We start from the raw sequence: 13986 nt of genomic DNA, 5'->3' as shown, positions 1-13986 counted from the left end.
AAATGTACCCTGAGCAAACATGGGGAAAAAAATGGGGGTTAGACTGGAAGCCAGCGTCTCGGGCTTGCTTGAACACATTGGGGGGGAAGAGGGTCCTGGGGAGAGACTGATATGGCCTGCTGAATAAAAGTGGTGACCTTCTCTTTGGTTTAAATTCTGAAAAAGTCAGGGCAGCAGAAGAGCAAACATTGGCTAAGATGAATTTATCTGCGCGAGTTTTAGTGTCAAATATAATATATATTTGCTCCACTTTCTTCAGACTACTTGAAAAAGTTCTCTAGTAGAGCTTGCCTCCTCAATTTGTTTAGAAAAATAGGAGCGCTTCTCTGTCATTATCAGGCTTTTATATTCAGCCAGTAGAGACTTGTAGATGGAGAGTTCGCTGGTGTTATAATTGTTTCTCCAGCGTCTTTCCTGTCGCCTACACTCTTGTTTCTTAGCTCCTACAGTTTCCGAAAACCATGGACCAGTGGGTGATTTTCTTTTTGCTTGTGGGCAGCATATGAGAGCCAGTTATTGAATTGCAGTGAGGCTACTTCCACATCTTCCGGAAGTCTATTTTGAGCTTTAGACAGTTGACCATTGAGTATAATGCAGTCACCCTGTTTCCAACTACGGTAAGTCCTGGTAAGTTGCTTTGGACAGGTGACCTTGTCCATGGAAAGATTTTGCAGCTCAAAAATAATAGCTGAGTGATCCATCCAAATTGAAGGCAAAATCTCCTTGATCGAAATGAATTCGCTAATAGTAAAGACGCCATCAAGGGTATGCCCAGCTTGATGTGTAGGGCCTGTAACTATTTGGTTGAAACCTGCCAGTAATGAGAACGATTAGGGTGACAGTGTTTGAGTTTGAGCCGTCTTCGAGATGAAAATTAAAGTCACCCAGGTGATAGATTGAAGTCTCCAGGACATAAGTTTCAAACAGAGATTTAATTGTGCTTAAGAATCCAGTTTTTCTTACTGGTGGGCATAGAGTAAGACCCCCTTTAAATGCAGAGCTATTTTTAGGTTAAAAGAAAAAGCTTCACGGGCTGGGTATCGACTCAAAGGGTGTTAAAAGGTATGATGAGACATGCCTATGACATCTTTAAGGAGCCTGTTTGTGCCCGCATATTAACACCTAGCGTTGACCAAAAAATACAAACCTCCACCATCTGAACACATTTTTATTAAGAGACAGTTGCCTTTAGACTCATTAGTAGTCTCTAATACTCATAAGAGCAAATCCACAATTTTCTGCAGATGCACCTCCACCAGACAGTCTAAACTGATAGATGCATCCGGTAAGAGTAGCTGCTCAAGCAGTTCACCACTGGCGTATTGCCAACACGCAGGGCCTTCTAGTCAGGTATGATAGAACCCACTGGGACGAAATGGTAGACCTAATTCAACACCTCCCAGAGGACCATAAAACAAAGCACAGGAATTAGTACAAGAAGGTAAATTTGTATTTAATTCCTCTATTAGATGTGCTTTAGATGCTGCTGACCCTGCAGTAAGGGGAATTAACACCAGCATTCTCCTACAACGACATGCATGGCTTAGAATTTCAGGTTTTAAACTAGAAGTTTAGCAGTCTATTCTGAATGCCGCTTTCAGCAAATGACACCTTTTTGGGCCTCAAGTAGATGAGGCCGTAGAAAAAATGAAAAAAGAAAGACGTGGCGTAGTCTATGGGAGCTCTTCAATCCTCATCAAACAAAGGCTCCTTTTGCCGCTAATTTTATAGAGGAGGGTCCAAAAGTACATCCTTAGACCCCCAATGCTTCCTCCTATAAATCAAACACACAACCCCCTCCCTTTAGAGGTTTCTATAGAGGAGGATACAGAGGAAAGGTAGTGGTATAAACACACCAACGCGTAACTCACCTTCCACCAATAAACAGTGACTTGCTTACATTTCCGCCCAAGTATTTAACAGCTGTCGGTAGAAGATTTAACCAATTTCTACCCATTTGGAAATCGATAACATCAGACAAATGGGTGCTAGACTTTATCCGACATAGTTATTGCCTGAAGCTTACCAGCATTTCTCCCAATATTCCACCTCGCACTCAAAAACTCGTCGGAGCATCTACAGCTCCTCAAACGAGAGGTAAAAGCTCTTTTTAAAAAGGAAGCCGAATATCCTGTTCCATTACAGTACCAAGGTTCAGAGGTTTACTCTCTGCACTTTCTAATCCCCAAAGTAGACTGTTACTCAAGAACAATGTTAGTCCTAAGAATGTTAAACCTGTACATACTGTCAGAATATTTCCATATGATGACGCTTCAACTAGTGCTTCCAGTTCTATAACAAGGCGATTTTATGTCCACACTACACTTGAAAAACCCATACTTTCACATTCCGGTTCACCAAGCACATCGCAAATATCTCAGATTTGTGATAGCAGGAAAACACCATCAGTTCAAAGTACTCCCATTAGGAGTAACTACGGCTCCCAGAGTGTTAACAAAATGTCTAGCAGTAGTGGCAGCTCATCTCAGAAGACAACAGATTCATGTCTTCCCATACTCTGACGATAGGCTTGTCAAAGTCAGTACTCGCCAAAAGTGTTTGCAACACACTCAGACTACATTAGACCTACTCCACCAATTGGGTTTTACGGTCAATATGCAAAAGTCTCATCTTCAGCCTTCACAAATGGAGTCCTATCTGGGAGCGACTCTAAACACTCACACAGCTCTAGCCTCACCCAATGCACCCCGAATGCGAAATATTCAAACTGTTACTAGTTTCAGACCATCCAATACTTAGCTTTCAGGAATTTCATGCAACTGCTAGGTATGATTGCATCTGTGCTGCAATAGTGCCTCACGCAAGATTACACATGCGTCCCCAACAAGAATGCTTAGCATGTCAGTGGAATCAGTCACAGGGTCAGTTAACAGACCTAGTGTTGGTAGACCGCCGCACCCATCGCTCTGCAGTGGTGGAACACACAAAACTTATCAAAAGAGTGGCCCTTCAATGACCCTCTTCCACAGATCGTGCTAACAGCAGACACATCTCTTACACGTTAGGGTGCCCATCTACAGAACTTGACAAATCAAGGTCTATGGGACAACAAGCACAAAAGTCTCCACATCAACTATCTAGAGCTTCAATCGGTGTATCTAGCACAGAAGGCTCTTCAGTCTCACCTTATAGGCAAAGTTCTCTTACTCTGCACGGACAATATGACTGGTATGTACAAAAACAGGGGGGGGGGACACACACTGCAACTATCACGCCTCTCTCAGACCATTTGGCGTTGGGCAATCCATCACAGAATTAATCTTCTGGCGCAGCACCTCCCAGGAGTGAACAATCAAATTGCCGACCTCCTCAGAAGGATGCAGCAACAAACAGACAAGTGGGAACTGCATCCCCAGGTTCTCCTTCCATACTTTCAATAATGGGCATTCCCACAAATAGATCTGTTTTCCACAATGGACAACTCATAATGCCTGAACTTCGGCACCTCTATTCGAAGGCAATGCCCAAAGGATGAATTGGTTAGGGATATTTGCCTACGCTTTTCCGCCTCTCCTTCCTTCCGTTTTTAGTTCGGAAGCTCAGGCAAACATCGTTCACACTGATTTTGGTGGCTCCCTCATAGGCCTGTTAACCATGGTTCACCATACTCTTGGAACGATCAGTAGTTCCAGATCAAAAGCTGCATCTCAATTCCAACCTTCTTACTCAGAGCCATGGAGATATCAGACACCCAAACACCAAGGAGCTCAGTCTAGCGATTTGGCTCCTTAGGTCGTTAGCGTTTGGATATTTAAATTTGCTGCCAGATTGTGTGACTATTCTTAAAAAAGCAAGAAAGCCTACCACCAGAGCAATGGACACAATTTGTTGGCTATTGTAACAACAACAATATTGATCCACCAGATGTCTCTATTCTAAATAGTATTGGTTACCTTTTGTATCTACAGCGAGCTGGTCTAGTCTACACATCCATTCGATTGCACATTGCAGCAGTAGCCGCATATTTGCAAAACAGACAAGATTTATCTTTGTTCAAGGTCCCAGTAATTAAAGCCTTTATGGAGGGCCTGACATTGTTCAAGTTGTAAATGCGAGATCTCAACTTAATACTATTATCAACAGCAGCTAGCACTTTATCTAAATTATCTTGGTCAATTTGTCTTAAACGTGCAGCAGGTTTTATTTGGGAAAATTTCCAATTTCATTATAAGTAGCATATAGAAAACTTTTAGAACATGGGGATTTGGGACCTAAAAGAAAATCTGATAAATCCATGTCTTTGGACAGGAGAGGAAGATGATGTTTCACTGCATACAGTGTGAAATGTTCCAAACTTTGTTGACATAACTTTCCCACAGAGTAGGTGGTAACCATACCAAAGTGTGTAGACTGTGAGTATCGGGAATCGGGTCTTCTGGATGTGAACCCTGGCACGATATTGAGAAAATAAGCATGACAACCATTCGTGTCAATCGGCTGCAACAACCATCAGCTAGGACTCGCAAGTGATGAATTAAATGTACCATTTGGAACCATGCTATTTAATTGGTCTTCACTGTAGTTTGTCAAATTCTGCCAGTTATAAAAGCGGCCGACAGAAAGAATGGTTGGGGCATTTATTTCTTTAATTTTTGCCAATCCCAGACAGGTAGTCTGTTGGATTGTTTCATTCAAAAAAGTCATTTGGGTGGGAATTAAACAGGCTCAAAAATGAGGTTTCTGTGCCATGATCCTGCCAGGACTTCGTCCTCCAAATCGATTACAAATCTGTTGTTTTTTCGGTAATCAAAACCTTTAAGGGCTAATTGGGTTACAAAGCTGTATATATGAGCTTAGTCTGGGTAAGCAGTTTTTTTGGTGAGGTTTGAATTAATTGGAAATATGACTTTGGGACTGAAGGGTCATATTCCGTAAAATACGTGAATTTATCTTTTTGCTTTTTGGAACTCCCTTGTATGGGATTTGATCAATGTTCCAACCGTGTATAATTAAAATAGGAACACCGTCCAGTGGCCCTGTCCAGGAAATTATGTCCATAATAATGATAGCAAAACAAATCCGCAGAATTAAGGTAATTCAGCTTAAGGCATTGATAAGGAGGAACAGAGATATAACAGTTGGAGGGAGGAGGTCGATTGGTCTCGGTGGAGGGACAGAGAGATACGCTATGTGGATGATTTGATACAGGGCGGCGAGGTGGTCTCCTTTGATACTCATGCGAGTCTATGTGTTGCTACATTCGTAACACTGGAAATGCCTGTAGCTTACACATAGTCTGCGATGCATTTTGAATGATGAATTCTCCCCATTATGATCTCAAGACCAACCCGCTGTTGAACTATATCATGATGTGGAAGTGGTACAGGGGCACCATGGCGGGACTGTATATTACCATGATGGACTGTCTCGTTCATGCCCCACTGCCCACAATTTAGGCTGGTGGTGGGAGCTGAGGCTAGGCCTCTAACTGTCTGAACAAGACTGTCACGATCCTTTGGAGGACCATGACGGTTTTCTTCAGGAGGTATGGTTGAAAGTCTGTTATTTTAAGGTCCTCCACCAATGGCTCTGGACACCACAACAGCTCTATAAGGCGCATGTGAGGGAGGACTCCAAATGCTGGAGATGTGATGAATCAGACTATGATATTGTGCATGTCCTTTGCGTCTGTATGGTGCTTTTGCACTACTGGATCTCAGTTTGGGACGCGTTGATGACCAACTTTTAGGGATGGCACCGCAATTGACAGGCCCACCAGGCCTTTATAGTGGCGAAAGTGGTAATCTTGCACTACTGGAAATCAGCGGCAGGCCCCTCTCCCTACTTCATCCAGCTGACTGATGCGTCACTTTTAGGTTTGGGCTGCCACCTGGGAGAAATTGAGATAAAAGGCCTTTGGTCTCCGTCAAAATCCAGACTCCATATCAACCTTCTGGTGCTGAGGCCCACACGCTTGTCTTTGAAAGCCTTACTTCCATCCCTCATAGGGAGGCTGGTACAGGTGGTTACAGACAGCACCACTGCTGTGTTCTATTTCAAAAAACATGGCCGGGTAGTGTCGTGGCTGTGTGCCTCTGGAAATGGCTTTCCCATAAAGATATTTTCCTGGTTGTGAACCACCTGGCAGAACTTTTGAATGCCGGGGTAAATTAGGTCAGACGTTCACATCTAGCGGATCACAAATGTCAATTGCACATGCTGGTGGCACAAGGTCTCTTCTGCAATTGGGAAGAACATTGGCTCGATCTATTCGCCACTGCCAATAATGTCCAATGTCAGCAGTTCTGCGCATGGAGTTTCCGAGGCATCCCACTAGGAGATGTGTTCTGCCTAGGTGGAATTCTGGGACTCCTGTATACCTTCCTGCTGATAGCCCTCCTGCTCAGAGTTGTGAAGCAGATCAGGATTGGCCAGGCCCAAGTCATTCTAGTGGTCCCGGATTGGGCGATGAGAGTATGGTATCAAGAGCTCCTTGACATGAGCATCTGTCCTCCGATCAGTCTGCCCCTCTGGTAGGATCTGCTTTTGCAGCAACTGGGCAGAATCCTGCACCTGAGCCATCTCAATTTCTATCTTAATGCTTGTTGTTTGAGCAACAAGTGAACACCTTCAACCTCCCGGAGTTAGTTGATGTCATCTCTGCAGCCATGCGCCCCTGTACTAAAACTGTATACGCCTGTAGTTGGGAAAAATTTGTGGGTTGGTGAGGAACATGCCAGACTCCCTCCATTCAAAGTTATATGGTGTTTTGTAGTTTTTGTTCCTCACCTGGCAAGCCTTTGCTCTTGATACAGTTAAAGGATACCTTTATACTCTTTCTGCCTTTTTACGGTTGTCAGATCAACCCTTTTTATTCAGATCACCTTTTGTGATGCGTGTTTTTAAAGGTCTCCAACTTCGGTTTGCTCCCTTGTCCTTTGTTATGCCACAGTGGGACCTTACATTTATCATCACATATTTGATGTGGACTGCTTTAGAGCCGTTTCACAGCTGTCTTTTGTGGATTCTTACCCTCAAGACTGTATTCCTTGTCGGCATGGCATGTGAGTGAGCTTCAAGCTCTCTGTTAACCCTCCATACACCCCCACCTTCCCAGACAAACTAGTTTTGCAGATGCGAGCATCCTTCTCAACGAAAGTTGTGACCACATAACAAATCGGTCAAAATATCACCTGAACAGCGTTCTTTGCCACAACTCTCTCCTGTATCAGAGGAGAGACTCCACTGCTTGAACACCAAAAGATCCCTGACTTTTTACATCAATTGCACCAGAGAGCACCTGGTGGACAATCAGCTTTTTGTAGGGTTCACTAGAGCAAAAAAGGCAAGGCCTTGCTGAAAGGGATCCTCTCCTGCTGAATTGTACTCTGCATTAGGATCGACTTTGTATTGGCCAAAAAAGCAGCCCCCGTAAGGGGTGTGAGCTCAAATGGCTCGGGCCAAACCCGCTACCACTGCATTGGCACACTGAGATTCTGTTCTGGACATAGATTTGTCAGGCAACCAGGTGGGCATCACTTCATACACTGACTAAGCACTACTGTCTGGATAGCCAAATTTGCAAAGAGTAGCATTTGCCCACTCGGTCCTACCATGACTTTTGGTTTGAGTCCACCAACAGACCTGCCTCCAAATAGGTACTGCTTTGATATCTATTCAAAAGGTGAGGAATCCGCGGGCAGAAGTCTCTATCAGATGAGCAGGTTACTTACCTTTAGTAACTCCCTTTCTGATAAAGACTATCTAACCGGAGATTCCTCACCTATCCTCCCTGTTCTGTCCATTGGACTTTATCCCTAAATAAGATACCAGTCTAGGAATCTGCACACTGGTCATTCAGGCTCTGCGTCCACTTAAAATGCAACAGACGTCAGTGCGTGAAATTAGAGCCTATACAGGGTCCGCTCACATTTTACCGAGCGGAATGGTGTTAATGCGGAGCTGCACAGTGTCTGCTGAAGAGGTTTCTGGATCCAGTGTGACTCCTGGGCAATATTCAAAACGTGACGAATCAGCGTTTAGATTCTTTTTACCAGAAAAAGCATTACCAAATATTTGTGACTTGCTCCTCTTGATTCATTCTGGCATGAGGTAAGGAATCTGCAGATAAGAGTATTTTCAAGAGATCACGTTACAAAGGTAAGCAACCTATTCTTTGAGATACTTTTTTAGGTTTAGTCATTTTTAACCAAACTGATTTATGGCTGTAAGTAGTGGATTCACTAGAGAGAGTATTTTTTAAAATTCTGAAATACACTTGAAACTGGTTGTTGTCTGGTTCACATCATTAGTCTTGACAAGCCCTACTGTTCATTTAGCTTCTATCTATTTTAGGGGTACAGAAAAACTGCAGTTATTAAAACCTTTGCCAGTGGAGCATATTTTAGTGATCAAAATGTAATGCCATTTTAACACTAATTTCTGAGTGTTGTTGTTCATTTTAGGTAACCAGAGCTCTGGACATCAATTAAACCAGAATGAAGTGGCAATCTTGCTGAATTTGCTGCAGTCCAATTCAAGTGTCAATATGGCTCATTTTGCGCAGGTATTGAACATTAAAGTGAATCCTGAGACTCAACAACAATTAAATAAAATAAGCCTTCCTGCTGGAATCTTAGCAGCAGGTGATAAGCAGGCAGAGCCAAAACCTCCCGAACCTGTTAAAGCACCGACTGTGATCCAGCCTATTTTGCCACCTGTTAAGACAAAGCCACCCAGCATCACTTCAGACAGCGCTCAAGCATCTGTTCAGAATGCGTTTTCAGTGCTGGTTTCTCAACTAATTAAGATCCAGCAGTCCAAACAAAAACAGACTTTGAATGAGAAAGAAAATGGATCTGAAGCATCATTAAAATCAAGGCCCCATCATGAGCCCAGAACCCCTAAAATTGGTAAGTCGCTTATTCATCTTTCATTCCAGTTTGATATAGCTGTTTCCATAACACGAACGGCATGGCCTCAGTCATGAAAGGGCATTAAAATAATAAATAGTATGAGTGGAATGTATGCAAAAATATCTTAGCATTGCCAGTCACCCGGGCTGCATTCCAGTTCAGGTCCGAACTAGTGCTAGTATCTGAGAAATTTACTAGCGTTCTGCCACATTTGGTTTTGATTTGTTTTAAGTACGGAAGAGAGCACAGGAGTACAGCTGAAATAATTGGGGGCCGCACTGGTGTAAATATGCTGGTCTTAGCTTTCTATATTCAGAATGCGTAAATGCACCGAAAATGTTTTTTTAAAAGTGTAGACGATTGCAGGAAAGTGTCTGTCTACAGATGTGGGAGGCTGGGTATCGCTAGTTTTCCAGAGAAGAACTGAGGTAAAGGTAAAATGGATTGGTAAACCATTAAGGAGGCTGGTGCACTGCTGTAAAAATATTGTTGCCTTCTTTTTTGTATTTTCCTCATGAATAGTCTTGCAGATAGTTTTATATGAGCATTTAAGGAAACACAGTGAGCTGTCAAATTCTTACCAAAGTCAAAGCAGTTGAGCCCTTCTGCATTTCAGCTGGTTTTACTGAAATTCACAAGGAATAGTCTGTTGAAATATGTCTAACACGAGCAAATATTGCAGTTTTGTTATTTGGCTCTTGACTGATGCAAGCACCGGGTAGCTTCTTTGTAATTGGCAGAGAACATGGTTCAAGCAGTGGAAATATTCAGGCAGCATAATCTGAAGCAAAACGTATGCTAACTGGCTAATCAAGCTTGATTAATCCTTTATGCTAGACCATCCTCAAACTAACAGCACAATTAGCTGGTTATATGCCATTCTGCTGCAGCATCATCTGGAATGCAGCGTGGACTCCCACCTATTGGACATGAGTTTTAGGTATGATAGTTTCCTGTGAGGACAATGATCGGTCTTAGTCATTCAAAATATATCACTACCAGCTCATTGCAAACTGCAATTAGTTAGATCATTATATAATCAACGATTCCCTCCACAAAAACATCATCAATCCACTTAGCAATAAGACTTTTCCTGGTTAATATGGCCAATATATTTTTTGCCTTGAACTGTACTGATGTTTTCCTCAGTTTTTCTTTGCTATAAAGGTTAAGGATTGTGGCTGAAAATAACCTATTATGATTTGAGAATATTTATCTCTAAACTAATTATAGAAAGGACCTGAAAAAGTGTTCAAATTCCAAATTGACAACTAAAATAAGATATGCTGTTTTACTGGAAGAGGGGATTTTTTTTATAGCCAGTAGATTGAGGACAGAGTCTGGGGGAAATAGAGTGCCTCACTCCAGAGTCTTATTTGTTTTGGCTGATTGCTCTTATCATAGGTATTTCTGACTGATGCATCTTCCTGCAAGTTTCTTCTCTTTAGAATATTCCCCAGCTGCCAGACCGGTCCAAAAGAGCTTTTGCCCCCATCAGTTGCACTCCAGAGCTGCCACATGGCACCATTTGCTCCTCGTATGACTCCACCTACTGGGCAGAACGTCATTGGTGTACAACAGGAGCCAACCTCTGTACCAACATCTGTTTCTTTTTTCAAACACTGATAAAAGTACTGAAAGCAGTTGTCTTTAATGAATCTTTCGGACACATGCATGTGGGGTCTTCGATGCCACCATTTTCCCTGAAACATCCCGTGGGCGATGAGGAAGCAGGATGCCAAGTTATTTCGGGCCAATGCTTGGAAGGACACACCAAACTCCTCCTCCAGATAAAACACAAAAAAGCTATTGCAGGGCTTAATTATCTTTTCCTCTAAGAAATTATCCTGCACCATGGGACCATTAAAATTCATTGCACTGTTCCTTTATGCCAGACTCTTAAATTAATTCAGCATGAATTTTTAACTCAGTCTTTTGACCCAACCAGGCCATGTTCAACATTTTCAGGTGGCCAGAAACCCTCTGGGTCACTTCCTAAGGCCGGACCTGCTCCTTTGACCTTTGCAACTCTGGCAGCTCCAAAGCCTTTTGATGCCACGCCTACACAGGTTCAGTCCTCCGTGCCTAAAAGGAAGTTTTTAATGACAGCACATCGCCTGTCTGTTGCCATCACCGAGATTTCCCCCAGAGATGTTTGTTTTTGTGTCTCAGTTTTACATTTTGCTGGTCTTGGGGCCTGTTGTGGGATTTCCCACCAATTCCGCTTATAGTCCTGCTGATAGTGCAGTACGATAAATGACAGCTGCCGCCCCAGATTGGGTAAAGACAATCTAGTACGACGATCTATTGACACTCAGCTGTTGGCACCTCTTATGTCCAAGTTGCGCTGCTCTTGCAGTGCATAGCTTGCCTTCCATCCCAATTGCTTGGTGACATGAATGGAGATTGAACGCTTGGGGGGAGGGGGGGGGGGGGGAATACTTAGAGTAGATCCTAGACATGAAGTTTCACACTACATCCAGTTGGACATACTGGATAATTGGCTCATTGTCAGTCTTGCTAGATCCAAGAAATGCAAGGATGTTAACAAGCACACTAATTTGAGTTGGGTAGTTCTCTTTATCAAGATCAGCAGCTCCTTGGAAAAGAAAGACCCTCTCTAAGGCATTTGTTCCCACTGCACTTGGGCCATGGCTGTTTATAAGGCTCTCAACAGAGGTGTTTTAGTGGCTAACATCTGCCACTTTGTCATCCTGGGTTACGTTACTCCCGCACTTCCCAAGTATGCAGTAATGGATACATTGCCAGGGCTTTGCTGCAGGGTATTGCTTGGGGACTCACTGACAAGGTGAGGAATCTGCAGCAAGATGTATAGATTGGAAAGTTACTTACCTTCTGTAGCAGTTGTTGATGAATTTAAAAACTCCCTTCAGATTTGTCACTGCCTTCTCTCCTCCACTGATGAGTCAGTGCTGTATATAAGATCTCAAAGTATTCAAACATGTTATAATACAATACAATTCTAAAGTGCACAGCTATCTATCAAGGTGTCCTGGCGCCAATGGAAAGGATCGCCACAGTGTCAAAGCTGCTGTTGCTGACACTCTCTCAGTTCCTGTCTGCATGTATCACTGTGGTGCAAAAATTTTAAAAATCAGTATGTGATGTCCGCACACAGGTTGGCACCTATTGTGCACTGGTGATGTCTTGTCGGGCAGGCAGAGTTTGCTGGAGCCGTACAGCACCAGAAATTGTTATTATTATATTAGACCAATTCTGAGGATGCTCCTTAGCGTGATGTTTTTATGAATTTTATTTTCTGCTCTTTTTTTATTTTTTAACTGCTTTTAGCCTGTTAGGGACACTGTCAAGAGGGTGATGCTCTGTTATTTGTTCGCTAGTGTATATTATAAAGTCATCAACCACACTATTGCCATCCTTTCATTATGCTAATTACAAAGTTTTATGTGTATACTTAATCCCAGTCACTTTTTGTTTTCTTTGTCTCCGCCTTTAATGTTAGTTAAAAATAGAAAAATGAAAAATACTGTTTTTTAAAGTGTCGCTTTTGAGTTGAAAGAGAAGGGTGATATTGCCCTTTCCATCCGGTACATGTATGATAGATGCAATACTTATTAAATGGGTATATAGGCTGCCGAGCAGCAGCACAACATTCTTTTAGTGCTTGGTTTTTCTTCATCCCACTGGAGATACATTCCTTTATATTTAATCTGTTATTTGGCCCTTCTTGGGTGTCACTGTATGGTCATTCTTTCTCATTATTCTAGAGAACATCTTATCCAAAATGTATACAAAATTATCTAAAAAGTGTACTCATTCCAGAGTTTGGAAATGTTTGTGTAGTTTGGTCAGGTGGAAAGTGCAAGGTTGGGAGTAGCAAAATTTGTGGTGCACAAATGAATCTGTTCCTCGGTGATAAGCCTACCAATGGAGTTCAAAGGTTTGAAACTGGTAGTTCGTATCCTGCCTTTCTGCCTTTTCTAAAGAGGTTTCCTAGCGTGTCAGCCTTTGGGCTTACCGTACTTCCTTGCTGTCCTTTGATACAACAGTTTTTCGACTATAAAGTGGGTTTTGTCCATTGTGACAATGTTAGGCAGAGCATTTTGTAGGAGATTCTGTCTGATACTGGTAACCAGTGCATGGCTTTGAGGGCCGGGTTTGTGTGCTCATGTTCACTCAAAACAGAAGCCCTTAATATGTCTCACACACCTTTTACTCCGTACATGGGATCCCCCTATTCTCTCGCAGGGTATTTCGATGTATAGTCATAGGAAGGCCTGCAAAGACACTTAAGAATAAGAGACAGATTATGCAGCCTATTTACCCGGGTTACACTGACCAGGTTCTTCATCCTGAAGAGAAAAAGGGGCCAGAATAAGTACATTTGAGATAATTTTAGTTTTAGTCAGTAGAAATATCTCTCACAAACCCGTTTTTATCTTTGATAGAGATGAAGGGAGCAGGGTAGAGTAGCCTACACTGTGCGTTTAAGGAACCAGGCACATCAGTATCCCATCATGCATAGAGGGTGGCAGTTACTTCAGTTTTTTTCGGGCTCCTGATGATATGCTCCTGGAGCATTGAGCTCGACCAAATTGAGTTTTTTCTCAAAAATTCTTCATTGAATATCAACTTTACACGTTTCACTAAACGTTTTTTGTTTCTCGCTGCCTTTTTCTGTTTTTTCCTGACAGAAATTAACAGCATTTTGTCAAGAAATGCCATTCCTCTTTGACAAATGCCCAGCTTGTGGGAGAAAGAAGGCCAAGACAGACCCCCATGAGGTCTGTATCATCTGTCTTCCAGACAGTCATGTTCCTGAGTCAGGTCAACACTGCAGGAACTTCACCAAGTGTACCCTGAAAGACCGGGAGAAGATTTGTCTCCATGGAACAGAGGAGCGGAGAAGGCTGCGGTCTGATGGTGCGACCTCAGGACTTGGAGAGGGTAGAACCTCTATCAAGTCTCTGTTAACTTCCACAGAGCGTCCCAGGAAGAGGGGAACACAGACGACATTGGTTCTGGTCAACATAGACGTCGAAGAGGTACGGCGCCGACATGCTCGCCGTCAATTCAAGCCACGAAGTAGAGCAAGCGCCGGAGGAAGACGTCGAAGACTCCAAGTAAG

The 13986-nt window shown here is 42.9% G+C and overlaps 1 protein-coding gene across 3 annotated transcripts in view; it reads left to right on the top strand.

Annotated features, from left to right (window-relative positions):
* The window catches only part of CDK13 (cyclin dependent kinase 13), an 807643-nt gene that overhangs the window by 714974 nt on the left and 78683 nt on the right, over window positions 1-13986 (top strand). For all 3 annotated transcript variants that reach the window (XM_085607435.1, XM_085607434.1, XM_085607433.1), the window contains exon 15: window positions 8427-8873. In XM_085607435.1, the coding sequence (XP_085463561.1) occupies window positions 8427-8873 (447 nt within the window). The remainder of the gene's footprint in view (window positions 1-8426; window positions 8874-13986) is intronic.

This window comes from Triturus cristatus, chromosome 5_2 (assembly GCF_964204655.1).
Source record: "Triturus cristatus chromosome 5_2, aTriCri1.1, whole genome shotgun sequence".
Classification (NCBI taxonomy): Eukaryota; Metazoa; Chordata; class Amphibia; order Caudata; family Salamandridae; genus Triturus; species Triturus cristatus.
The sequence above is the reverse complement of the archived record's forward strand: the minus strand, read 5'-3'. Positions and strand labels throughout refer to the sequence as shown.